General features: G+C 35.2%; 3 protein-coding genes across 5 annotated transcripts; all 3 read right to left on the reverse strand.

Annotated features, from left to right (window-relative positions):
- Positions 1-8,163: 8,163 nt before the first annotated feature.
- LOC141713359 (putative amino acid permease 7) lies at positions 8,164-11,161 on the reverse strand. Of its 3 annotated transcripts, none has more exons than XM_074516732.1 (8): positions 10,917-11,161; positions 10,689-10,799; positions 10,355-10,588; positions 10,164-10,257; positions 9,850-10,064; positions 9,506-9,639; positions 9,055-9,282; positions 8,164-8,925 (listed from the first exon to the last, which is right to left on the reverse strand). In XM_074516732.1, exons 2-8 carry the CDS (start codon positions 10,756-10,758, stop codon positions 8,524-8,526), a joined length of 1,377 nt encoding a protein of 458 aa, XP_074372833.1. In that variant the 5' UTR covers positions 10,759-10,799; positions 10,917-11,161; the 3' UTR covers positions 8,164-8,523. The 3 variants fall into 3 exon arrangements, with proteins under 3 accessions (XP_074372833.1, XP_074372832.1, XP_074372831.1); XM_074516731.1 differs by having other exon boundaries at positions 10,884-11,161; XM_074516730.1 differs by having other exon boundaries at positions 10,689-11,161.
- Positions 11,162-12,101: 940 nt separating this feature from the next.
- LOC141713361 (heme A synthase COX15) lies at positions 12,102-15,824 on the reverse strand. The gene is made up of 7 exons (XM_074516734.1): positions 15,439-15,824; positions 14,163-14,467; positions 13,629-13,854; positions 13,208-13,453; positions 12,918-13,028; positions 12,710-12,841; positions 12,102-12,581 (listed from the first exon to the last, which is right to left on the reverse strand). Exons 1-7 carry the CDS (start codon positions 15,685-15,687, stop codon positions 12,414-12,416), a joined length of 1,437 nt encoding a protein of 478 aa, XP_074372835.1. The 5' UTR covers positions 15,688-15,824; the 3' UTR covers positions 12,102-12,413.
- Positions 15,825-16,389: 565 nt separating this feature from the next.
- LOC141713360 (putative galactinol--sucrose galactosyltransferase 1) lies at positions 16,390-20,318 on the reverse strand. Its single transcript, XM_074516733.1, has 13 exons — positions 19,993-20,318; positions 19,663-19,898; positions 19,496-19,586; positions 19,048-19,096; positions 18,856-18,947; positions 18,668-18,775; positions 18,454-18,588; positions 17,959-18,369; positions 17,708-17,849; positions 17,558-17,625; positions 17,338-17,472; positions 17,040-17,257; positions 16,390-16,912 (listed from the first exon to the last, which is right to left on the reverse strand). Exons 1-13 carry the CDS (start codon positions 20,187-20,189, stop codon positions 16,536-16,538), a joined length of 2,259 nt encoding a protein of 752 aa, XP_074372834.1. The 5' UTR covers positions 20,190-20,318; the 3' UTR covers positions 16,390-16,535.
- Between the last annotated feature and the right edge of the window lie 6,758 nt (positions 20,319-27,076).

Raw genomic sequence — 27,076 nt, forward strand, 5'->3', positions numbered from 1 at the left:
TTAGAAATGACCTGGCATGACAATCGGTATGACAATCCAGATTGTCATGCCAGTTCAAGTTTAATTGTCTTATTGAATTAAAACGGATTTTAATTCAATTACACTTCTGAAAATCAATAATATTAATTCAAAATTAATTAATCAATTAATTCAATTAATTAATAAATTAATCTTTGCAGATATAATTTATTTTCTTAATTAAATTATATGACTTAATAAATTAATAGAGAATTAATACTACTCTTGAACAGCAACCACTCTTCTGAAGATCTTCTGAAAATCACTGAAAATTATGAATCAATTTGACCACTTCAATGTTAACACTCGATGCACTGTCTGGTTCATGAGTGACTAACTTCCATGACGTTTCTTCATGACTTGACTTTGATAACTTGATTTTCTTCAAATTAAATCCCTGTAATTATTTGATACCCTGACAAGATCTCTGTCACTTGATTAAATCCACAATCTTGATTTATATCACTAAGGCTTGATCAATTTCTTGAACTTCTTCCAGTGGATTAATTCCTCAAGTCTGTAGATGAACATTATTTCTGAATCTTTTGACAGATGTTACTTTGTGAGATCTCTTTGACGGTAGATCCACTATTTACTTGTTACATTCTTATTTGAGTTGAGTTAAATCCTCGAATAAACAAATAGGCTATGACATATGCCTTCCAATCTCCCCCTATTTGTTTGTTAGACAATAACAACAAATACCTAGAGGATAACTCAACTAACAAATAAGAAAAAAGATGTAGACAAAAATGCAAAGTAAATAGCAGAAAAGTTCTGGATAACATTTAACATTTTCCAGATTCCAAATAGATGTTCCTCTGGACTGAACATATCTTCAAGTAGTTTCATCTTCTTTTGTACAACCACATTTTCTGATGAGAAGCGCATATCTCTCTTGCTTCTCCCCCTATGAGAATCAACTGCTTAAAGGAGATCACCTTGTGTTTACCACCTCTCCCGTACAATAGGATCCATAGTTACAAACAACAATGGTGTGGTGTAGTGTACATATGTTTTACCTTTTTCTTTTTCTTTCCTCCCTGCTATTTCTCCCCCTTAGTTGAGGAATCCTCCAAACTATTACTTAAGCTTTTATCTCCCCCTTAGAGAAGGAATGTATGCCGTTGTCTGAGGAATTCTCATGTTTCACTTGGTTGAAAAAGAAATAACAAGTAGTTTCTCTTTCTTCCTCACTGTGAGTGTGTGATTCTGTTTAGTGTACCTCGCATGTGTTTCGCTCTCCTCTCCACTCGTGTTTACACTCATTCTCACAAGTGTATCACTCCTCTCATAGCTCCAAAATTCAGTTGTACCAGCAAGGAAAATCACCTTAGCCGTCCTTAAGGAGGTCACAGGTGGTGCAATGGGAGTTCGCAAATCCCCATCCTTGTTAAACTCGTCAGATGAATCTGAGTCATAATCTACAAGTTGCTAGTTTCCCTTTTAGGGTTCCAGATTTGAACTCTGGGAAGGTAAACAATGATTCAAAGAATTTAGCATAAAGATCAAGGTTCCCTTCTAATGTGTGTGAAGACATTTCCTTGTGACTCATCAGGTCATATCTGAATCATTGTCAACAAGTTGCCGATCTGTGCCTACGTCAGATCCACTATCCGCAGATGCATTCAGAGGATTTAAGCCTGGGGAGGTAAACACTGACCACTGACATATGGCTATTGGATCAGTATCCTCTCCTAACACCTGTAAAGGCAATTGGTCCATTAAAGAACCTTGAACAATCAAATCTGACCTTAAAATGGTCGAAACTCTTGTTTCCGTCAACTCATCCTTTGTGTGTGTGATCTTTCCTTGTGCATCAAGAATTGTTTATGTTTTAGGTGGTAACACTACATCGGATGCCTTGGCCGACAGGATAATTTCAATAGACACACCATGTTGAGAGAATGAATCTAGTAACTGTTTTTGTGCCTTTTCAGCCATTACATCTTTTTGAGAAGATATATGGGGGCTAGCAGTTGTCTCGGTTTAAATACTACTCATCTTTGTTGGAGACAGAGCTGCTGGGTTGACTTCAGAACCTTCCTTATGTGGTGCACTAAGGCACTATCTCCCTCACGCTCATTCATACTACATTTTTGTGGTAAGAGAGTGTTGGTTGGTTCTGTTTTTATGTTTGTCTTTATAGTCTGGGATAGATGTTGTGGGTTTTCAACCTCATGACTGTCAATGAAAGAAGGTCATTGGAGGCTGAACCTGTATCATAGAACATATGGCAATATAGAGATAAAATGTACTTAAGATCTATAATGAATGAAAATTATACATTTAATCTTTTGAGAGAGATGATGTACAATAGTGACTTCAAAAGATTTTCAATGAAATAAGAAATCACTAATGTTGAAAGAAGTTTGATTTTCTCCTAAAACTGTTCGAGTGCACAAGTCTGTTTTTATGCCTAAAAAGATAAATGATTTTGATTAGACACGGACTGATGACCTAGCAGTATTAAGAAGAGAAAGAAAGATTTTGACTTTCAATATGAATGAGTTTTTGTTAAAGCATTGATCACTAAGGGTAAAGTCTAAATAATTCTCATTCATGTCAAAAGCTCCATAATCTATCTTAATAAAATTATAATCAACAACATTGTTTATTAAAAAATAATATTAATAAGAATGACTATGCTGCTGATTTCAAATTATAGTGAATCTTTCAGATATAACAACTTATATAAGTTCACTAGAACTTAAAATCTCACAACTATCTGCAACAAAATATTAACAATATATCATTGACCGATACTTGCCAAGTACTTTAGATACCAATAATTATGTTGCATATTATTTAATATAATTAATAAAAAAAATATCAATGAATTAAATACCAAATATCTATCAAAGAGATATCAGCATTCAATTTCATATAACATACAATTGTTAACTCCTAACAACTGTAATATCTCAAACAATATTTATAATTACAGAATGTACAAATAAAAACTTATATTAATATAGCAAAAATACAGAAAATATTTACAAGTTCAATGATAACATTACCAGCTTACAAACAGCCATATCCCTCAGTTAAACCTTTGCTGTTATCTCCAAAGGTAACCACTGAACCAGCTTTCTCAACCACATTTGATAGCAGGGCTCTATCTCCGGTCATATGTCTTGACGATCCGCTGTCAAGAATCCACACTACGGTTCCACCTGTTTAATGCCCTGCAATACAAATGGATTAGACCTTCTTCGGAACCCAAACTTGGTTGGGTCCGGCATACTTGTAGAATTGACCTTTGTCAGGCAAAACAACATTCTTAATTTTAATGTTCTCAACTTTCTCAATGACTGGACATTTGACCTTATAAAAAGCCTTAACAAATTTCTGTTTAGGCTTAGGCACAAATGTCTCCTTTCTAGCCTTAGGAGGACTAGCAGTCTTAGACCTATCATGCTTCCTATTATTCACATGCTGACGAGGAGTAGTCTTATCACTAAAAACATGCTTACCATTAAAATAAGCACATATCAAATTAAAAGCACAAGACATACAATTAGGAACACCACATACTTTATGAGAGGGATTAACAACAGGCAAATTATGCATGGTAGACATGGCATTTTTATTATCCAACTCATGTGTGTCTGAGTTAGTCTCAGTTGCTTTCATAACTTTGACTGGAACTTTCGACACACTTGACTTGGAAACAACCTTCTCATTAGCACGATCTTCAGTACGTATTTCTTCTTGAATAATAAAGGAGGCCTCATCAAATGGTTCAGCAATTGATCCTTTATAGAGGGGTTTATCAACACCCTTAAGCACATGTGGTACTTCCCTACCTTTAGCACAGACATGAGGAGGGGAGTTTATGTCTAATTCTCCAATAGCAACATTGTAATCAAAACCTATTCCAGATGTTTGATTAACAGCTTGCTTACTGTAGAACTCTTTAGCCTTCGAACAAGAATTAAAGTAAGCTTTAACCTTGATCTCAAGACCGGTGATCTTGTCTTTGAGAATAGTTTCGAGTTGTCTATAACAGTTAACTCTATTCTCTAGAAAAGATATTTGTTCTTTTAATTTGTCTTGATTAATGTGCACAAGTCTTAATTCATTGACCTCTTTCTCAAGGTCTTTGATCTGCTGACTTAACAGTTCATCATCACGACTAGCACAATCTAAAGAACCTCCTAGATGATAAACTAATTCAGCATCAATAAATTTTACCTCTTTTCTTGACGATGAAGTATTTCCATCAATAGCCATAAGAGCAAGATTCCCAACTTCTTCATCTTCACTATCAGTATCATCCCAGCTTCTTCTCTTTGCCAGATAAGCCCTTTCAGAGTTACCCTTCTGATTTGAATCATAAGAGTTCTTCCTTACTTGCTTTGGCTTCCTGCATTCTGTGGCAAAGTGTCCCAACTCATTGCAGTTAAAGCATCGAATGGTGCTCCGATCAACCATCCCTGTTTTGTATCCACCACTGCTGGTGTTAGAGGATGAAGATCCACCTTTCTGGAATCTGTTGTAGTTGGACTTGTACTTGAACTTGGGATTTCTCTTGAATCTGACATTGGAGAATCTCTTGACAATTTGGGCCATTGACTCATCTTCCAATTTCTCCAGCTCTTCCAAGGAGTAAAAATCATCACCGGATTGATTTGTAGTAGGAGGATCATATTCTGCTACTAACACATTTTCCTCAGCCTTGGAAGATTGTACCATTCTCTCTGACTGTTGAGATTGTGGTTGTTGTTGTTGACCTTCAGCTACTAGAGCAGTAGACGTGTTGACCACTCTACCTTTCCCGTAGACTTCCTTTTGCTGAATCTGCTCCAACTCATAGGTTTTTAACACACCATAGAGTCTATCCAAAGAAATCTCACTCAGATCTCTAGCTTCTCTTATGGCAGTGATTCTATGTTCAAGATGAGTTGGAAGTGTTAAAAGGAACTTTTTGTTGATCTCCCTGATTGAATAATATTTTCCATTTATGTTCAGGTTGTTGATCAATGTATTGTACCTCTCGAACACTTCAGTAATTCCTTCTCCTGGATTGGATTTAAAATGTTCATATTCAGAGGTTAGGATCTCTAACTTGTTCTCCCTAACTTCCTATGTGCCTTCATTAATCACCTCAATAGTTTCCCAGATGTGTTTGGAATTTTTACAGTTCATCACATGTCTGTTCATCAAGGAATCAAGGGAATCAACTAAAATTAATTGAAGGCTGGCATCCAAGGAGGCTTCTTCCTTTTCAGCAGGAGTAAAATCCTCAGGCTCTTTTGCATAGGTTCTAGCTTTGGTAATTACAACATCATCTTCTATCACCTCTGGTTCAATAACCATAAGAATTTTTGGACCCTTCTTTAACAAGTTCAGATATTTGGGATTTGCAACTTGTAAAAACAAGAGCATTTTCTTCTTCCACAAAATATAATTTTCTTTATCAAATAGTGAAATTTTAACGGTTCCAACTTTTTGTGAAGTCATTATGAATTTTTGAATAAATAAAAATTCAAGGAGTTGAAAAATCACAAAAGTCTAGGATCTTGATTTGTTCGTTAATCAGAAGGCTCTGATACCAATTGTTAGGTCTCAATATGTTTGTAGAAGGGGGGTTGAATACAAACTATACCGTTTAATCGAATTTAATGCGGAATAAAAAAGTGAAACAAAATTCAAGTTAAATAAAACTATTATTAAACTTGAAAGGTGTTACAACAACGGTATCGTTTACAAGGGATTAATCTCAAATTAGTTATCACAAATCTAGAATAAATTCGACATGAACTTTTTCTATTTTTGCAATAAAAAAGGATCTAATGTTAGAAGCAATTTGAGATTAAGTTCTAGAGATTTTGATTCGCTAGATAGTTACACAAGAACAAGAGAATGATTTCTAGTGGTTTAGATTTAACTTTGATTTCTAGAAATTGATAATCTTGAAGTACAGTTGAGAGATAAAATATTTCTTCTGCGGCTGCTGTGTTCTTGGTTGGTTGAATGTTTTGAATGTCTTCTTCTGCTTGTCTTTTTAATAATTCAATCAACATAATCAATTGAACTAGCATGACTATCTGAGAATTGACATGACTTTCGGTGAGACAATCTTTTGAACTAGCATGACAATCGGTGAGACAATCACTTGAGCTAGCAAGACAATTCCATAGCTAGTAGAACTTTCGGTATGACAATCTCCTGAACTAGTAAGACAATCCCACAGCCAGTAGAACTTTCGGTGAGGCAATTAGAAATGACCTGGCATGACAATCGATATGACAATCTGGATTGTCATGCCAGTTCAAGTTTAATTGTCTTATTGAATTAAAACTGATTTTAATTCAATTACACTTCTGAAAATCAATAATATTAATTCGAAATTAATTAATTAATTAATTCAATTAATCAATAAATTAATCTTTGCAGATATAATTTATTTTCTTAATTAAATTATATGACTTAATTAATTAATAGAGAATTAATACTACTCTTGAACATCAATCACTCTTCTGAAAATCACTAAAAATTATGAATCAATTCCACCACTTCAATGTTGACACTCGATGTACTGTCTGGTTCATGAGTGACTAACTTCCGTGACGTTTCTTCATGACTTGACTTTGATAACTTGATTTCTTCAGATTAAATCCCTGTAATTATCTGATACCCTGACAAGATCTCTGTCACTTGATTAAATCCACAATCTTGATTTATATCACTGAGACTTGATCAATTTCTTGAACTTCTTCCAGTGAATTAATTTTCTCAAGTCTGTAGATGAACATTGTTTCCGAATCTTTTGACAGATGTTACTTTGTGAGATCTCTTTGACAGTAGATCCACTATTTACTTGTTACATTCTTATTTGAGTTGAGTTAAATCCTCGAATAAACAAATAGGTTATGACATATGCCTTTCAAACAACGATTGTTTGAAATAGTTCAACTCGATAATGCTGCTTAATATCACCGAGGCAGTAGATTATCTACTGTGTAAATAATATATGTCTGCAGGTGACCGTTAGAAACAGAAACTATTATAAAAAGAAATAGAGAGACTATTGAGGAGGGTTGTTGAATTGAGCCCAAACATTATTACTTAAGAGCCCATTAATTATTAGTTTTTAAAAGAGTCTTGCAAAGAGCTCTTTGAAGTTGCTCTAAGGTGTCAAGTTAAAGGAAACGGACAAAGAAAGATAACATTTCGGAATGTCTTTGGGACCTTAAATTAAATAATGCCATTACAAATGGCGTTTAGTATAGATAGTAAATCCAGGTTGCTTTGCTATGCTATGGCAGTTTTGCTATGGTGTGTTTAGAGCGGACAATCGTGTCATGTACTTTCGTATTGTGTAATTTCGTATTTCGTGTACGTACGACCCGAAATGATTTCGTGTACCCATATGTGAAACCCATATTCGATTCGAATCGTGTCGTGTACTTTCCGTGTATATTAAATAAAAATTTAATATAATATACATATACATATAATATATAAAAAAATCTATTTTAATATATATTTTAATGAAATATGGAGAGTGTGTATATAAATATATATTTTTACATAGTATTCTATAAAAAAATTGTAAATATTTATATTATATTTATATTATATACATAAATATATGCATGTGTTATATATATTAATTTATAAATATATTATCCGCACCGCCATAAATAACATTAGTACCGGTCATTTTTCCCCCTTCACTTAGGGGCGTTAACGGAAAATTCAGATACGGATCTGGCTATATCCATATACGGATCTGCCTATATCCATATCCAGATCTGAATTCAAAAATTCATATCCGTATCCGGAAATATTTAGAGAAAAATATTTGAATTCGGATCCGACGGATACAATCCGGATAAGGATAATATTCGAATCCGATTTTCAATCAGATTTTTTATTTTATATTAAAAATTAAAAAAATGAAAAAATATAGTAAAAATTAAAAATTCATTTTTAAAAATTAAAATAAGAGATAATGTGATTTAATCATATTTTAATTTTTCAAAAAAATAATTTTATTTTTCTTTTCAATATACTTTAAATTATTGAACTCAAATGATTTTTTTCTATATGTATATAAAATTTGTATAAACATAATATTTAATATATATATATATATATATATATGTGTATATATACACATAAACACACTATAAATTTAATATAATATATTTTTAAATTATTTAAATATTTAAATATAAAATATATTTTTTCGGATTCGGATATTATCGGATACGAATATATCATAACCGTATCCGTATCCATATCCGCAATCGTCGGAGTCGAATACGGATAATATCCGTTTTGTTTCAGATTCGGATAATATCCGCTTTATTTCGGATACAAATGCGGATTTTTGGGACGAATATCGGATTTTTCGAATTTTTTTGACAATGCTACCTTCAATTTAGCAGCAATCGTAGTTTTGAATATTTGAATATAATGTCAAACTGATACTATCTGGACTTTAAACGGAGACACCCTAGTAAAAACTAAGAATAGAATAAACGCCTATAACTAGCTTGTTCTTGCTCGGATGAGTCCTTGAATTGAGCCAATTAAAGCCACTATTGTGACAAGCAAGCAAACCATGCTAAAACACTGAAGAACAACCCATTTTTTTGTCCAAGCTCCAATCTTTTTCTGCACAAAATACATTTCTACTGGGAAATATACTGCCAAAGGCCACAGGTTTAAGGCCCCCAGCACTCCGAGTATTTCATTGAAATATGGGAATGCCATTCCGATCCCAGTTGTGGTAGCAACATATGCAGACCGAAAACACAACCTGAACAGACTTAACTCAAAAGCTGGTAAAAATGGGAGTTTGATGTCATAAAATTTGTTCATAAAATCACTATTTGGGAACTTCCTTTTAAACCATCTTTCTGCGAATGCAAACACTGGCTGACTGAATACCTATTCAAAAAATAAAATGCATATGGCTAATTAGTATGTATAAATGTACGTAGAAGCTTACTTTAAGTATGTATAAATGTACGTAGAAGCTTAATTTTAGTTAACAGAAGATGAAGGTTAAAAGTGAACCTGATATCCTCCGATGAGATGTATAATAATGCAGGCATTAGCAAAGTCAACAAGCCAGAATGGTTCATAGAATCCAAATCCTGTCAAAAGGTTTCCGGGCGTATCATTTCCAAAGGCTGCATAACCAAAGCATCCACAACCAAGGTAGAAGAAAGTTGTGACAACAATGGCAGAGACTGAGGCCTTCTTCATTGTCTGGTTCTCTGGAGGAGGAGACTTGATAGTATCCTTCATTTTACAGCCAATATTTTTTTCAATAACAGAAAACATTTCACTTCTTATTTCATGTAGCTAAATTCCAAAAAAAAAAAAATAGTCGTAATTCTTAAGCAGTTACTTATCAGCAATTCTGCAAAAAAAATCTTACTATGGTATGAAAACAGTAGAAATTGTTTACTAGTATATAATTTAGTCATGATACCAGTATTTCTGAAGAAATCAGATACAAAACCTGTATTTCTAGGAGAATTAGTGCATATGGATAGGCAAAGGCTATGTCGCCAAGTGCCTGAAACATTAGAAACAACTTCTCTGCTGTGGTATCAGCTGGGACTCCATGGATGCTTCCCTTAACTTCTCTGTGCTCTGTTAATCAAAAGACGTTAGTGTGCTACACAAAAAACTATAGGAAAAAAAAATATTCAAATTTGATGCTAGCTACTCCAAAGAGGTTGCAACTTTACATGTACTAGTTTTAAGTTTCACTGGGATATTTCATGGTCATTTTTTTCATGTATCTAGCAATCTTTTCTTTTGTAAAACATTATGCTTAAAGATGAAATGAAACCAACATACCAATTACTTCTGCAAAACCAAGAGCCAGCCCAATGAAAGCGTAAGAAAAAGACATTATAGCAGCAACAATAGACACCCAAGCCATGTTGTGGAAATCAGGTATCTGAGACATAATAATCTGAATCCCTCCGAATGCCAGCATATAAATGTGTACCCCAAACTCACAGGGAGAATCACGCCCCTCTTTATGGTAGCAATTTGATTTTTGAATTGCTCTTCATCAGAATTTGTAGCAATATAAGTACAACAAAATGGGCAGATTACATAGTATTATTATGCTGATTAATTGTAAACCAAATATCTGATGAAATTACCTCATACATGTTGCCGTGGTAATTACATAAGCAACACCAGTTCCATACATACTCACATACTGAAGCAAACCACATATCCATGTTTGTTTTCTTCCTGAATGATGATCACATGAAAAAGTTAGGGCGCGAACTTGCCATAGATTGAACACTAGACAGAAACTTAAACTTAAAATGGAACGTGTTATATTTACCAAGATTAACTCTGACCGCGTCCATGTATGATGGATTTCGCACTCCAGTCACAGAATCGGGAGACCTGTAACAATCGGCTAGAAGGGAAGAAGACACGAAAGTGACCAAGGCAAAACAAAGCAAGGCTACTGGACCTCCAATCCATCCTAGTTGAGCTGTGCTCCAAGCAAGAGAGAGGACCCCGGATCCTATCACGGCTGTGATAATATGGGCCATGGTACTCCATATTGTTCCTGAAGTGAAGATTGGAAATTCAACAACCGACTAGTAAGAGTTTTAACTAAACACATATATTGGCTTTAGAAAAAAAAAAGGTTTTGTTAATCTCCATACCAGTTCTTACTACATTCCCATCGTCATCTTTGGGATGATCCTCCGGAAAGAGATTGTGCTCTACTTCCATACTTGTCCAATATGTTGCAAGTACTCAATGGCTCTTTCTACCTGAAAGATGCTTAAGTAATGATCGAGTTCAACACATCCTAGGAATATATTTAACAATGATATAAGAAGTACGCTGTGTGTGACCTGATGCAATATCCTTACAGTACGCAAGCTTACAGTTTAACAATGTTAAAAGTCCGAATAACCCAGGCAGGATAATCCAACCAGATGCATTTGTCTGATTGATTTAATGCCGGCAGTAATTAAAGGGAAAACAATACCCCAGGACCATAATTAAGTGGTGATGCTATCTCGCAATGAGGGCTAATAGCAAAGGACGAAATCCTTTGAAAAAGACGTAAGCAGTCAAAATCTGGTATGCAACATTTGCACCAGCAAACTGTGTATCCATCGAGCAAAAAGCAAGCGAAACAGCAAACGATACGACAGAGTTCTATCCAAGTCAAGCAAGTAACTTAATAAGAGCCATTGATTCACTTGAAAACGATTACACGGAGATATGGTGGTGCGTCCATGTCAAGACTAGTACTGAATACTGATGCCACATGCATACAAGTTTACTCCAACAGCTACGGGTTATTATTAGAGTCATTATGGTACAAATGATCTCCACGTAATTATTTTATACAAAACTAAGAAAGTACTGTACTATATACCTTCAGGTCATGTCATTGTGGACACTGAGATAGAAAAACATTTTAAACAAACTTATCTTACAAGACCGCCCGCCTAATTGTTCAAAAAAGTAAATAAAAAGCAGTATAACCTAGTCATCTGTTGTGAGACAAAAGAGATAAAACAATCGACAAAAATATATATATGTTGGGAATAATATCAAACAAATTCAGTCAAAACACAAGTTTAAGACCAACATTACTAAAAAACTGGTCAGTTGAGATCACGAGATTTCAACTACATTAAGGGGAATGAACAAGATTATAATATAATTCTTAATTGAAATTCCTTCTCATTCGTGTTTCCAGTGATTGAAGTCTCGGGCACCAGGTGTTTCCAACTTTTTATTATAATTTAATTTTGAATTCATTTTTTAACTCTAACATAAATGAATGCATCACGGATACTAAAAAAAATCTCAAAATAACTCCCAAAATTATAGATGACAAATTTTTATTTATGAGATTTTTAATTAACATCTGCAGCATCCATTGCATTTTATAGAGAAACGACAAATAAAAACATGACAATCGATTATTTTTTTAAAAAAAATTTTGGGAAACCTAGAATAGCCATTGCCAGGATTCGAACCGGACACCTGTTTTTTTTGGGGAGAGAAGGGGATGATGATTTGATGATGATGCTACTATTGTTTTGGAGGATGAATAAAAAATAATAATAAAGTTGCAGGTTACCATCAAAACTAATGTGTTCTCACTACCCCAAGCATGCCAAAATCATGGGGAGTAACAAGTGTAGTTAGATGTACCTTTACATTATTTATAAATGTATAAAATAAATTTTCAACTGAACAATCTATTTTAGTGAGTAGATGCCATCTACCAGACTTGCTGGTTGCTGTCATAACTTCTCAAGCCCTATGGAAAACAAAGCATCCGCACACATTATGCGAAAATTTGAATAATGAAATGTTAGTATTTGAGCACACATCCTATATCGAGGCCTAAACCAAAATGTTCAAGTTCGTGCAACTGAAGGTAGAGATTTAAGTAGTGACAGGGACGGTCGCCGTACTGTGTGATTCAGCAGGATCATAAGTGTTAGTAAAGTCAGAGCACCAGCCTGATGAGCACTTCCTAGCCCTACAGGTACATAAGATAGAAGAGTCGATATGCCCAGAGTGACCTGCAATCAGAAAATATTACTTTAACATGACTCAACTCTCAAAGACACACAGGCAAATTAATGAAGAATCCGTTATGACCCGTAATCAAAACATACACAATAACAATGTGTATCTCTGATAATATTACCTGAAGTGCAGCCATTCCTAGGGTGCTTCCGATTAAAGATCGTACTGCAGGATGTATGTCCAGTTTTTTAGTTGCCAACCATAGGCCTCCAATAGAAACTAAAGTCGCACTTGCAAGGATTCGGTGGTCAAGCTGTTTAAAGAAGAATTAAAAAATTTAAAACAAAATTACACAGTTTTAGATAAGACAAAGGTTTCATGAAATCTACCTGTACAGTAGATGTATTCTCAAAGAAGTTGCGCATAAGCGGCTTCATACTAAAGATGTCATCTGGAATCCATGTATCACCCATCTTCGGGAACGTATTAAATGCACGGCCCTGTGGATCTCAAATTCGGAGATTATTTTAACCTTAATTGCTTTTGATAAAAGACAAATTTTTTTTATTTAATGTTTCTAAAGATGCTTAGTACTAAAAAAATAGGTGAACGCTCAGAGAATCACTATATATTTGTTAGGGTTCCAAAAATAAATAAATAAAGCAAGGGGAATGCATACAGCATCATTTCCTGCAACAAATGCTCCAGATATAGCAGTTACGCCAACAAGAATACTTATAGGAATCGCAAGTCTCTTCACTTTCGCAGCACCATTCACCCAAGCTACTGATTCAGCAGGGGGTTCAGGCATAACAACAGAAAGAGCAGTCCAAAAGAGCCCACAGTAAATAACAAATGCTGAGGTGAGATGTGTTGCTAGCCGGTACGGACTTACTCTTGGTTCAGAATATTCTGATGTTGGTTCCTGGTAATGAAAGAAGGGGGGAAAAAACTAAACTTTCTGCAGATTTTTCAATAGCAAACGCACATAAGAGCCTTAGCTCTAGACCACTCTTGATCATTAAACAGCAAATACATATAAGGCCCTACCTGTATATCACTCCTAGTCATTTAATAGAAAACACATATAAGACCCTTACCTCTAAACCACTCTTCACCATCCACCAGCCAATTAGTCCTTGTCCAGCACCAAGTGCAACAAGCCCAGAAAGTCTAAGTCCAAGTTGAGGAGTAATATATCCTTTCCGAAGAAAGTACCCAAAGGGCAGCACAAACATAATTCCAAGTGCTCTTCCCCACATACGATGAGCGTATTCCATCCAATAAATGAACTTGAAGTCATCCATATGCATTCCTTTATTTATACTGCACCAGATTCAAATCTTGTTATATAAAACATCCTCATTAAAGTTGTGGTCAATCTAAATTATGTCATAGTGACACTTTTAAAAAAGCAAAAGTACACTTTAGGTCATTAAAATCTTTTTCCCATTCCAGGATTAAAATGACAGCATTTGCTACTTTTAAGCCCACAAGAATTTTAGAAAAAGGCGTTAAAATAATCGTATTAGATGCAAAGACTTTTGAACATTGCAAATTTCGGTTAATATTCACAATAATAACAGCAAAAACAAATATTAACTACATTTGAATTGGCCGGTGATTGTACTAACCGCTTGAACTCGGGGGATTGCTTATACTTTTCAAACTCAGTTAACCAATCTTCTTCTGACAAAGGGGGGAGGCTACCAGTGAACTTCCATTCAGTCATTGAAAGACCAGATCGAGTCAACCTTGTCACACCTCCAAGTACAACCATACTAAACACCCACGCAGCTGACGCAAAAAGCCATATACCAATTGCTTTCTTAGCATGAGGTCCTGCAGTAACCAAGAACTTTAATCCTTCACTATTCTCCTTGCAGACAGTTGCAGTTGCAGTTGCAGTGGAGACCTTTCTTATTGATGGTTGAAAACCCTGAAACACATAGCATGCTATTATCAATAACTTTAGAAAATCAACTCAATAAGCAAATTCACTCACTTTTCCAATATTTTTTGTGGCATGATATGTCAATACTATATAAAATGAGGTGACTGGAAAACAAAGACTCCCGAAGGTTGTTATGCAAAGTGTAGCACGATATATAGCGAATCGCACTTGTACCCGGTGTTCTAAAAATCCCCGATTTAACCGATTAATCCCTTGCAAAGTACCCAACCGATCCAATTTTTGAAATCCGATTAATATTTACGAGTTTTTCTTCATCGTAGTATATATAATTATTTATTAAAATTAAAATACTATATCTATTGAAATATAAAGAATTATAGAAATTATGATATAAATAAATATATATTTGTTAGTAAATTACTAATATAACCATAATAATCTATTAAATATAATTAAATATTATAATATATCCGATTTTTACTCCGATTAATCCCCGATTTGCGATTAATTCTAAATCAATAGCTGGACCAATCTTCACCTATTCCTGATTCTTACAACACTGCTTGTACCACTTAAACACCACTTAAACAAGTTTTAATGTGGAATATATGCAATTTATTGAAGATGCAAAATTAAAGGGTCATAAACAAAAGACTCAAAATACTGTCACAAATTCCAAGCTCACCAATTCTATTATACCTAGCACTACTACTTTCATGCTTAACAATTCGGCCAACCAATTTAAACAACTATTATGTTGAATTTAAATTCGCAGTAGAACTCCTCTCCCGATATAACTTAATAAAACAAAATTGGCATTAAAATCGCAACACGTAATCAAAAGAAGACCAAATAAATAAGGCTGAACACATTTGAACCATGTCGTAAATTACAGTTTACACCAAGGTACATTACAACATACAACATGAAATTAAGTATAATCGAAATGCGCATTACGAATGAGGTGTGAGTAATTGAAACAAGCAAATTCATACCTTGTGAAACTTGAGAAATGAAGTAAAGCCATTGTAAATAATAGGATTTTTGGAGGAAATAGAAGAAGCAGAAGGAACATTTGCGGGTTTGGAATGGAAGAATCTAGAAGGTTTTAAAAGGGGGGATTCATTAGAAACCCTAGATAATGAAGATGAAACTCGAGTCTTTGAGAAAAGCGAGGATGATGCTTGATGTAAGAAGGCCTTTGAATTGTTCCTTATGATAGAAATTAATCTGGTTTCAAGCATTTCTTTTGTCTGTTTTTGTCAAGTAACACAGGGTTTTAGGGTAGTAATTGAGTTTGATCGTGTCGGAGTAGAGCTTTATGTTCTGTGTTGTTTTAATTTCACACCGAGGTTTGCTTTATGTCTGAGCCGCCCGGTTCAGTCGTGGACCGTTCCCAGTCGCACAACTACAGTCTGATTTACGGACTAGTCAGGCTTTACCATTTTCTTTTTTTTGAATTAGGGTTAGGGAGCCTAATTATCAATTGTTAATTTATAATAAAATCATTAACAAGATAATTAAAATATTTTCTACTTAATATATTCCAAATAAGAAATCTTTTTTTTTTGTTTTTTATAATATTGATTTATCCAGATTTAATTTAGATTTATTATTCCCTCCGGGTTCTTTACATTGGGGGGACGGGGATCGACACGTATTTTAATACTCCCGTAAAGTTTGGTTTCTTTAAATAAATTTATATAATTATTTTCTTTAAAATAAAAATATAATATTTATTTTTTATACAGAAAAACAAAATTTTAAAAATTAAGTTATAGAACTATATAATATGATAGTGTAAAAATGTGTGCTAAATACGAGAAAAAAATATATACTTAAAGAAATGAGTGGGAGGGAGAGTAATACGTTAAAAGATTACATGATTAGTCATAAATTACATAGGAGGCCTAACAAACCATTCAGGAGAATAGACAGACATCATATAGTGCTAGCAGGTAAAAGTTTATTTGTCTTGCATCTAAAAATTCCAATGGAGCACAATTTCAAGCAAAAATACAATTATTTTTCTTATAAACAACAACTGGGATTTGAAGGCCTCAGGAGCTGAAATCTCGATGACAATGACTAATCAAAAGATGACAATGATATCCCAATGGTATGAAGTTTGAACTGGTTCTGTCAGGGTAAATTTGATAGATCCCGACTTCTCTTCGTACTCAAACTCTATATCATCTGCATCTGCTGTTATCTTTTTAGGTGCAACTGATGCGTATGCACCAAAGGTACCACACCCGCGAACTTTGAGACTAACAGATTCGTCTTTCTCTGATTCATACTTCAGTTCTTTGATTGCTCCTCCAGAGTTGAACATGTTGATCAGACCAATAGCTGCAAAAGTACCCCCTGTTGACAGTTTCTTGACAGGAGCTACTGTAAAGACTTCATATTCACGCGCATTCAGAGTAATAGGCACAGATGAATCTTTTGGAAGATATACCATGTCTCCTGCATCAAACAACAAATATTGTAACCGAACCAGGGACCTATGATATCTGCAGCTTCACTTTGTTCTACAAGTATATTTATGCAAGGGAATGCAGGTAATATCAACTTTCAACCTCCAAAAACTTACCACCACGATGTGAATATACAATGGCATCCCCGCACCAATCCTCGTTAGCAATTCTATGCATATATTCAATATCTTTAGATCTTATTGTGCCAGTAACAGTTCCAGGTTGAACGTCATGGATGAGATTTATCTTCTCAACCTTACACCATCCAGCACCTTGACAGTTGAAGGCTCCAACAATTCCATTGTTATCGTTGAGATTCCATATCTTTAAAAGGCTGTCAGACACTATTATGACTTATGAGTATATTTAAAGTAGGTAACAGATATTCAAAATCCTTTCTGTGAACGTGTTTACCTCTCACCATCCCTAGTAGGATCAGAAAACAAGCAATCCCTAGTTGGTCTTCCAGGAAGTTTGGCCCTTAATATCGAACCATCAGGAAGTACAAGCTTCTTCAGCAGTTTAAAATCGTGATGCCCAGGCTTGTCACTACATATGGTACAGAATATTCAATTAATTTATGATCAACTTTGATATACACATTGAAAACGTTTAACATGATAAATGACTGTACCTAACATATATCCCACAGCCCCCCACTGCACGGGCTGCCCCGTGATATTCAGCCATTGGGTGTAAGCTCTACAAGGTTAAATAATTAACAATTAGCCAAAACAGGAACAGAAAAGGCATTTAAACTACCAAATAAGTAGTTCCCACATACATGGAACATATCCCAGTCTGGCTGCATAAACTCTCCTAAGAAGATGGTGTTGTAAGCAACCGATGCAATATGGATTGTGTGTGATGCTGGATCTCTCGGCCAGAAGTCATCTGATGCTCTAATGACTGCAGCCCTTTTAGTGCTACATTGATTTAGTAAGAACTATGAATTAAACTCCAGAAGATAGTGAAACCACATATAGTTTCTCCATCAATGTACACAAACACAAGAATGTAATATGTGTTTATTACCTGTAAAGACCATCTGTGTTGTGGCTCATGCAAGAAATGATTCCATTACCAGGAAAATTCTTAGAAATTGATGCTTCTAATGCCTGATGGTATTTTCTCGTCAGTTTCACTCTCCCCCCATGGCCGGTCCCAAGAGTTTCAAGGATGTTTTGAACATCCACCTTGACACCATTTATTCCAGCAGATGCAAGATAAGAGTGCAAATCATCATAGAAGCTAAACACTTTGTCAGGGTTGACTAGGCCTAGCCCGTTTTTGGTAATGCATGTTAAAGCACTGCAAGGTTCAGTAGACTCGACCCCTGGAGATGAAATGGGAAAAGCCAGTTTGGATTCATAGTGCTCCAGTTCAGCAACACCTGGCTTTACACCTCCCCAGTAACCCGTTATTGCATGCCACATAAAGACATACCTGCAAACTCGCAGAAAATAAGTACATTTAGAAAGATTATAAACTTACAATTTAAATATTTGTTAGATTGATCATATATCGTACTTCACAGCATGTTGCTCTTTGATGTAACTAACTATGTGCCTCAATCCCTTTGCCGGATCATCCACCCTGTAGCCCTCTTTCCCATCTTTTTGAAATTTGTGGTTCTCCTTGATATTAGTCAACCTATTTGCAAAGCTACAATAATATACATGTATTATTAGTAGATTATTAATATATATGATCATAAGACTGAAGTTCATAACTACCGTCTCACTTGGCCGTGTTATCAGCTTTCCATTCAGTGCTAGTGGGGTCCATTTCAACTGATTGCCAGCCGTCATCAATGATAACGAACTTTGGGGAAATCCCACCTTTCTCGAAACTGCAACAAGTTACTCTGTTACTTCATATGTGATGCTAAAACTATGAAAACTTAAGACTTCACGCTGCTTGGCTTCATACCTCTCTAATCCCTGCTTTATCTCCTCAGCATTAACATCAGTATAAAATGCATCCCATGTACACCAGCCAAACCAGTTCAACATATCAGGCATCTGAACCATTATAAAAAGAACAAAAAAATTGAGGAATATAGAAAGCGTTATCCTTCCAGAAACAGCAAAATATAAAGAAGCGAAAAGGTAATAGTAATACCGTCTTTCTTTCTCGATGGTAAAATGTCTGTAAATGTCTCTCAACGCTCCTGCATACAATTGAACTAACCCATTGGCATCTTTTTAAGTGAATGGATTAAACAACAGAAATACATTGTACACAATGTCTGACCACTCGTAGCTCCAGAAAATCAGGAAAAAAATGTATTGAACTGAGACATTTGACCTTAAATATGACCTCAAATCAAGTACATAACATACTGCATTTGGAATACAGTGAGAGGGCTGACTGCTAAGACAGCAAGACACTAAAGATCATAGATAATGAACTACATGAAACTGATACATTAAATCCATATAACACGCAATAGCCAAAAGATCTAGAGTGATAAATTTAATAGACTAACATAACTGAAGCACATACAAGGTAAAATCTGCAAAACAAAAACAAATCTTAGTAGCAGTAACTAAAACTAACAAGTACATACTTGACTGCATTTGTAATGAGATCAAAAGGGTTAGATCCACCAGCAATAAACACCAGATGACTCCCTTCAAATCTATCAACACCTAGATCTCCTGCAATTCACCACCATTCTCATCATCTAACCACTACACAAAACACACACAAACACACACATGATAAGTCACATACCACTTTCTAAACAAACATCCAAGTAATTATTTTGATTCCCCTGAAGCACAGCTCTAAAATCACCCTCAAGAATTGGCAAGAAAACAGTATAAACTGATTCACAATCTTCCAAGCCATCATTCTGAGCTTCAACTAACAAAAACTGAGTCTCAAAAGGCACATCTTTACCACAACTACCCATTCTTTGCGTCATCCACCACATCTTGAACCGAAAAACACACATAAATCTCAACCCTCTGCATTTTTAAAAACCAAGTTTCAATTTTTACAAGATCAAACAGTTAATAAATCAAAACTCTGTATTAAAATAACAAGTTTGAAAGAACATACTCAAGTTTACCGAGGGAGAAGACACGTTGACTACCGACATGATCGGAACGAACTCCGATGAAAGCAGCATTGGTAGGATGATCAGCGACGGCAGGGGTAATAAAGACATCGTTATTGTCAAGGTTGGTGAGAATAGTGTTACCTAGTACTTTAAGGTTGCCGTTGTCTTCTATGGAAATGCTTGCGCCCACCGTCATGTTTTTTTTCAGTCTCTATCGTCTGCACAAACTACTCTCTGATTTTCCGGCTAATAAATGTCCTGTTTTTTAAGCCTTGCCTAGTCACACTTGTCAGGGCTCTTTCATATTTTGTTTTGCGGAATCAAAATATATTTTTTATGTCTAGAAAAAAGTTATTCGCCGATAACTCACGGATATAATCGAACTTGTCGACGAACTTTCGAACCAAATAATAATACTTTCTTTGTCTCATTCAATTGTATACAATTTTTTTCAATATTCGATACGTATTTTAAGGTGAATAAACAATATGATTCCAGAATTTATTTTTTAAAAATTTCTTTTTTTGTATTAAATTCAAATATCAAATTTTTATTCAGAAAAAAAAAGAAATTAAAATAATTTATACAAATATGCTATAAATGAGCATTAAAATGTGTGTCGGCTCCCCGTCCCCCAATATATACTTCCGAGTATGTTCAAGTTTAGCTTATTTATAAACTGAGCATTAAAATTGTATTTTATATTCACCGAACACTGAAATATTCATGAGCGTGTAGCTCATTTACGATCCTATTTTTGTGTCAAGTAAATCATTTCAGAAAACATGTCTCGTATATTTATATTTATAATTTAAATGGTTAAAATGAACTCCCATGTAAGGAAATGAGCCAAAGAGAATTAAACATTTTTTTTTGAAACTTAGTTAAATTTATTCAACCCGAAATATCATAGAAAAGAGCCTCCAACAAACATGTAAGAGGAGACGTGAATACATTATGGAATTTACTAAACAAGGGATTATAGATATCTCATGTGCTACCCTGTTAGTATTTTTCCTGACATAAACAACTGAAACTCTATGCAAATCATTGAGAAGTTCTTACAATTCTCAATTATATCTCCAATTTCCCAGTAGTTCAAATTCTTATTACGAATGAAATTAACAGTGAGTTGAGAATCGGATTCCAAAATCACTTTACCATCGTGTCTGCATAACTCCTTGATCCATGACAAAGCTTCATGTACTCCAATAATTTATGCTTCAAACATTGATACTTCATGTCCAAACTTTTGATTTTTTGCCATCATGCACTCCTCTGCACTATTCCTCATTACCATACCAATCGAGAATTCCTTTGTTCCTGGAAAAACCGAGGCATCAACGTTGATTTTAACCATCCCATTCTCTGGTGCTTTCCACTTCGTATTTGGTTTTGTTAGTCCCTTAACAATATGACAAGAATTACAGAAGGGGGGTTGAATGAAATTCTTGAAACTTTTTCTTGAAATAAAATGTTCTAACTCAAATATAAATATAAGTGTATTGATTAGCACAATGCGGAATAAAAACTTAAGTGAATCAAAACACAAGTAATTAAAAACAAAAGTCTTTAGAAACTTTCTTGTGGATTTGAATGATTCCACCAGAGATATATATTATATATCGAGGAAACCCTGTGTGCAGAAATGCTCACAGCTGCTTACAACAATTGAACTTCTAAGACTACAGAGAAATGCTAAGAGTTCTGCTTACAAATGTTTCCCTGCTTTCTTGCTTAGATCAATGGTGTCTTAGTTGCTACTTCTTGGTTTATATATCACCAAGATTACAAAGTAATAAGACAAGATAATAAAATAAAAACTATCTAATCTATTACAATGCTACTTCATTACTCTATTCCGGCATCTTTGAATATCTTCATAATAGCATGGAAATGGTAATGCTTCTTTGTTCTCGAAAACCCAGTTGAATAGGCTACCACATTTCATTTGCATCCACTCGACGCATGTGACTGTGTTGTCACTGTTAACTGATATTTGAATTCTTTATCCGTTGAATACATGATCATCCGTCGACAGCTTTGTTGAACATCCGTCGACAGCTATGTAGATCATCCGTCGACAGCTGTATTGAACATCCGTTGATGGTTGTTTGATTATCCGTCGAAGCTCTGTTAATCATCCGTTGATAGCTATTTGACACTTGACTTCATTTCATTTATGCAGAATTACAAGACATCATCTATGTACAATTAATCAACCTATTATGCATATCTAGTTAAAGTCAACATGACTTATATGCTACTACAGAATCAATACAAAGGTGTATGTAGAAATGTGCTACAGTCTTATTGTTACATAAGCTACTCACTCGATGGATAATAAGTCATCATCCGTCGGGACTATAATGAGTCATCCGTCGGGACTATAAATCTTATCCGTTGAGAGCTACATAATTTCACTAAGTAAAATCTACTAAGGTATTTTGTTCATGAAATCATCAAGTACACAGCATATACACAACAATCTCCCCCAATTTATGTCTACTGGAATTGTAGCCATAAATTAAGAGACACTTGATGATAACAAAATACCTTAAAAGTACAACTTTTAAAAGACAGTAGATAATACTGAAAAGTGCTTCAATTAAAATTTTGCTCACAGTCATTTTCAAGATGCTCCTCTAGCCTGAGCAGATTTATCTACTTCCTTGAAGGTCTGGATCTCTTTCCAAGCTTTCTGTTGTTTTCTTCAATCTGATTTAGGAGCTGCCTGTGGAATTCCAGTTCATCAGATTCTGAGAGATCTAGCTTTTCTTGCATTTCCAAGAGAGTCTCATTGCTAGAGATGCTCAATTGGTCTTCTAGTCTGAAAAATCTTCACACTCCTTTGTCATCCATAAACTCCAACAGCCAGTAGGGCCTTAGATGCACTCTTCTCCCTGTGTAGGGGATAATTAGATTCTTTGAGAGTGCATCTTTAGCTCTAATACTCCTTAGTTCTTCAATCTTCTTCAGTACCAATCTTCTTGCAGTTACATTGTACCCAAAGTTTTTCTTGAAAGATGAATAAACCTTAATCAGTACAGCTTGGTTTTCTTGAAGGATCCTGTGAAGTGGCCACTGAGTCTCCTTTCCTCATTTGTACTTGAACACTAACCTTTCAGGTAGGTTTCTGTATGCATCAATTCCTCTCACTTCATCTAGTTCATCTAGATAGAGGTTTAGATCAGAAAATTCTTTAATGTCACACAAGTACATGTAATCTCCCTTATTGACTTTAGATTGAGCTTTAACTACTGATTTGGATTTGAGAGGTGACAACTTCACTTTCTTGACTGCTCTTGACTTTGTCCTTTTTGGCTTATTAAGGATTGGCAAATAGAAGTCAGGAATTGGTATGTTCTCCCATTCTATTGGCTCATCCTTGGGCACAATAGGTTCACCATGAATATTCCTGTAGGGATTTACCACCCTGATATCTTCAAATACCACAGAGGGCTTTGGTGCTTGAGTTGTAGATGGTATGGATTCCTTAGGAAATTGATCTTCCAATTCCTTGTCAACAATATCCAGTTTCTTTTTAGTTCTTTTAGCCAATTCCTTGATTCTTGGAGATTTCTTCTGTTGTGGTTCAACTTGCTTCTTTTGATCAGGAGATTCAGTGATTTCAGATGGTTGAGCAGAAGTTTGTTGAGTAGTTTTTGTTATTTCTAGAGAACTAACAATGAGATTTACAGAAGGGGGGTTGAATGTAAATCTCAAAACTTTTTCAAGTTTTGAGCAGTTTATAAAGACTGTGTGTTCAAGATGAACAAGTGTGTGAATTGCTTTAAGCTGATACAGACAGATATATATTCAAACACAAATGTAAAGAACACAATAAACCTTTAAAAACTTTTCTGGTGGATTTGTTGTTCCACCAGAGATGGTATTTCAGAAATTCTGTGATCTAAGAATTTGATCACAGCTGCATCCTAGTACAAACTAGATAATTTTTCTCTCAAGATTTTTCTAAACAGCTCTGGAAAAATTCTTATCTAATTACTAGCTACTACTTGGTTTATATATTACCAAGTTTACAAGTGAAGACAAGGATGTATAAAATAATAAAGTAAGATCTCCACTTGTTTCTTCTCCAGTTCACTCCAGTACTTTGTTGACTTAATGTCTCTTTATACTAGAGTAGAACGGCTGCTTTTTCTGATGTTCCTGAAATTAGGCTGCCACATTTCAGTTATCTCTGTTCACCCACGTGCCTCTGTTTGTAGGTACAACTACCACTTATCAACGGTTAATCAACAGAACATCCGTTGAAGCTTTCATCCGTTGATGTACTCATCCGTTGAAGGATGTTATCCGTTGAAGCTTTAGAGACATCCGTTGAAGCTTAGCTTCTCATCCGTTGAAGGTCTTTAAGTCATCCGTTGATACCACTTCATTTATACAAAATTACAAGGCATCAAATATTTATAATTGGCCTTCCTATCTGCATATCTTCTAGTAGTCAACATGACTCATAGTTTCTCTCAACTTCTAAGAATTACATCTTAAATACAGAGACTGAAATATGCTACAACACTAGACTTATTTCTAAGTAAAGCTACACCATCAACGGATAGCCAAAGTGGTCTTATCCGTTGAGGCTACAGACACTGAATTTCTACTTAAGTGTTTTGTTAAACATATCATCAAACTAATGCACATATATTCCTAACAATCTCCCCCTATTTATGTCTATAAGAATTGTAGGCATAAATTCAGGGTTAACTTGATGATAACAAAACACTTAACAGATATATGAATTGAAACTAAGTAGAAATTTGAAAATGCTGCAAAAATGTATGTACTAGGAGGAAATTGAAGATTTACAGTATTTCCAAGGATACTCCTTTAGCCTGAGCAAATCATCTTTTTCTTCTTTGTTCCCTGGTTTTCTTTCCTAGCCCTTTGTCATTTTCCTCAATTTGGAGTTGGAGTTGTCTGAAGAATTCAGCTTCATCTTCAACACTGATATCCAACTTAGATTGCATTTCCTTGAGAGTTTCATTGCTGGCAATCTTGAGTTGGTCTTCAAGTCTGAAAAATCTTCTGACTCCTTTATCATCTCTAAATTCTATCAACCAATGAGGTGATTTGTGAATTGTAATTCCCCTTTCTTGAATGAGTAAAGTCCTGGGTAAAGCATTGGGCTCCCTCCAAGTTTTCCTTATATTGGCAATCTTGTTGAGAATTTCAGTCTTGGCAGTTCTGGTAAAGCCATAATCCTTTTGTATAGCTGAAAAGACTCTAATCAAGGTAGAGTAGCCTTCATTCAGAATCCTGTGGAGAGGCCATGTTCTTTCCCCAGCTCCTTTGTATCTGAACACTAATCTCTCTGGTAGCTGTCTGTAAGCAGCTATTCCTCTTACATCCTCCAGCTCATCCAGATAGAGTTCAATGTTTGAAATTTCTTTTATGTCACAGATGTGAACATAATCATCTTTAGAAATGGATGGCTTAGGCTTAGGCTTTTGTTTTTGAGTGAATTTCTTAGAGGTTATGGGAGGTGTAGATTTGGGTTTTCTTTTCTGTTTCTTTGGTAGTGGAAGAGTGGTTAGAAAGGTAGGCAATTTGATGGTGTCCCAATCAATAGGTTCCTCTTTTGGAATGATTGGTTCACCATGGATGTTTATAGTGGGATTAGCAATAAGAGGTTCAGGTATGGAAGGTAGTGGTTTAGATATAGATTTGGTTACTTCAGTATTATCTTCACTCCTTCTATGTGCCTTGGCCTTTCTTCTGTTTCCCTTCTGCCATTCCTCTCTTTCTTCCATACTCTCACCAAATATACTCCCAAAAACCTCATCTAGGTTTGCAATCTTGTCTTCACCCCTGACTTCAATTCCTTTCTCTTCTTCAACTTGACTTGACTTTAGCTGTTGTTCAAGCTTTGCTTGTGCTCTTTTGTCAGCCTTTAGTTGCTTGACTTCTTCCTTCTTGGCTATTGAGAATTTGGGATGTCCTTGCATCACACATATGCTCTTTCCCTCTCTAGAGATAATAGCCCTATTTCTCCTTACAGCCTCATCCATGGTCTCTTTGAGATAAGCAATACTCCTACCTAAAAGCTTGTTCTCATCAGCTTTTGGAGGAGGAAAGTCCACTTCTTTTAAAGGATTCTTTGTAGAGTCCTTATTGGATCTTTTATTGGGCTTGAGAATTATAGCTTGTAGTTCTTTGGAAGAAGCTTCTCCATCCTTATGTCTCCCTACTGGCTTGAGCTCCATGTTGATTGGTTCAATCTTTGTGCTATATTTCACAGATGTTGATTTATCTTGTGTAGAGCCAAACAACAGTTGCAACCTTTCATCAATTCTCCTCCTTTGCTCTTTCACTTGAATTTCAGCTGCTGCTAGCTGAATCAAATCAATTCCATCAGGCTTTCCTTTGATTTGAATGATTGGAGAAGTAGTGATGGCAGGAACTAGCACTTTAGATATTTTGATTTTTGTAGATGGCTCTCCTTCCCCTTCCCTTTTACTCTCCCCCTTTTTGTTATCATCAAGGAGAGGGGTCAAGCCTTGTGCTTTCGCCAGCTGCATTAGGAGACTGGTTTGAGATTGTTGGTTGTGAAGAATGGTGGCCACAGAATCTTCAATAACTTGAACTCTGTCTTCCAACTTGGCCAGCCTTTTCTCAGTAACTGATTCCTTTTTCAATCTCAAAACCAAGTCCTGCAATGTACCATAGGGCATGACTGAATCCAATTTTTCAGAACTGTAGGATTTCAAGTCAGCAATATCCTTCCTGAGATCATCCATACTCAGATTCTGCTTTACTTGCTGCAACTTCATGAGATGCAGTGAGTCCAGGTGAGCTTGAAGGATAGCCTTGATACTTGCATGTGAAGTGTTCTGAATGGCCTGTTGAATAGTGTTGATTTGTTTGACTAAGGAGACATTGAATTCCCCTGATCTATACTCCTTTGTCAAAGCCCATTCAGGTAGATTTGGAATTGAACTAGGGCCTTCAGCTCCCCCTAAGTTCATGCTTCCATTAAAAGAAACAGAGTCATCATCATCAGAATTTACTCCAAATTCCTCAGATGGCTCACCAGCTGTAGAAGGCATCTTGTTAATA

This window comes from Apium graveolens, chromosome 3 (genome assembly GCF_009905375.1).
Source record: "Apium graveolens cultivar Ventura chromosome 3, ASM990537v1, whole genome shotgun sequence".
Lineage (NCBI taxonomy): Eukaryota > Viridiplantae > Streptophyta > Magnoliopsida > Apiales > Apiaceae > Apium > Apium graveolens.

Excerpts from the sequence above, each read along its gene's own strand:
- LOC141713359 (XM_074516732.1), bottom strand. The coding sequence starts at position 10,758 with ATGGAAGTAGAGCACAATCTCTTTCCGGAGGATCATCCCAAAGATGAC. Across the intron at positions 10,065-10,163 it reads ACCACGGCAACATGTATGAG|AGCAATTCAAAAATCAAATT; the intron begins GTAATTTCATCA and ends ATTCTGATGAAG. Across the intron at positions 9,640-9,849 it reads TGGTTTTGCAGAAGTAATTG|AGCACAGAGAAGTTAAGGGA; the intron begins GTATGTTGGTTT and ends TTTGATTAACAG.
- LOC141713361 (XM_074516734.1), bottom strand. The coding sequence starts at position 15,687 with ATGCTTGAAACCAGATTAATTTCTATCATAAGGAACAATTCAAAGGCC. Across the intron at positions 13,855-14,162 it reads CAATCCCCCGAGTTCAAGCG|TATAAATAAAGGAATGCATA; the intron begins GTTAGTACAATC and ends AATCTGGTGCAG. Across the intron at positions 12,842-12,917 it reads AGAATACATCTACTGTACAG|CTTGACCACCGAATCCTTGC; the intron begins GTAGATTTCATG and ends TTCTTTAAACAG.
- LOC141713360 (XM_074516733.1), bottom strand. The coding sequence starts at position 20,189 with ATGACGGTGGGCGCAAGCATTTCCATAGAAGACAACGGCAACCTTAAA. Across the intron at positions 18,948-19,047 it reads ACCATCGAGAAAGAAAGACG|ATGCCTGATATGTTGAACTG; the intron begins GTATTACTATTA and ends ATAATGGTTCAG. Across the intron at positions 18,370-18,453 it reads AAAGAGCAACATGCTGTGAA|GTATGTCTTTATGTGGCATG; the intron begins GTACGATATATG and ends GCGAGTTTGCAG.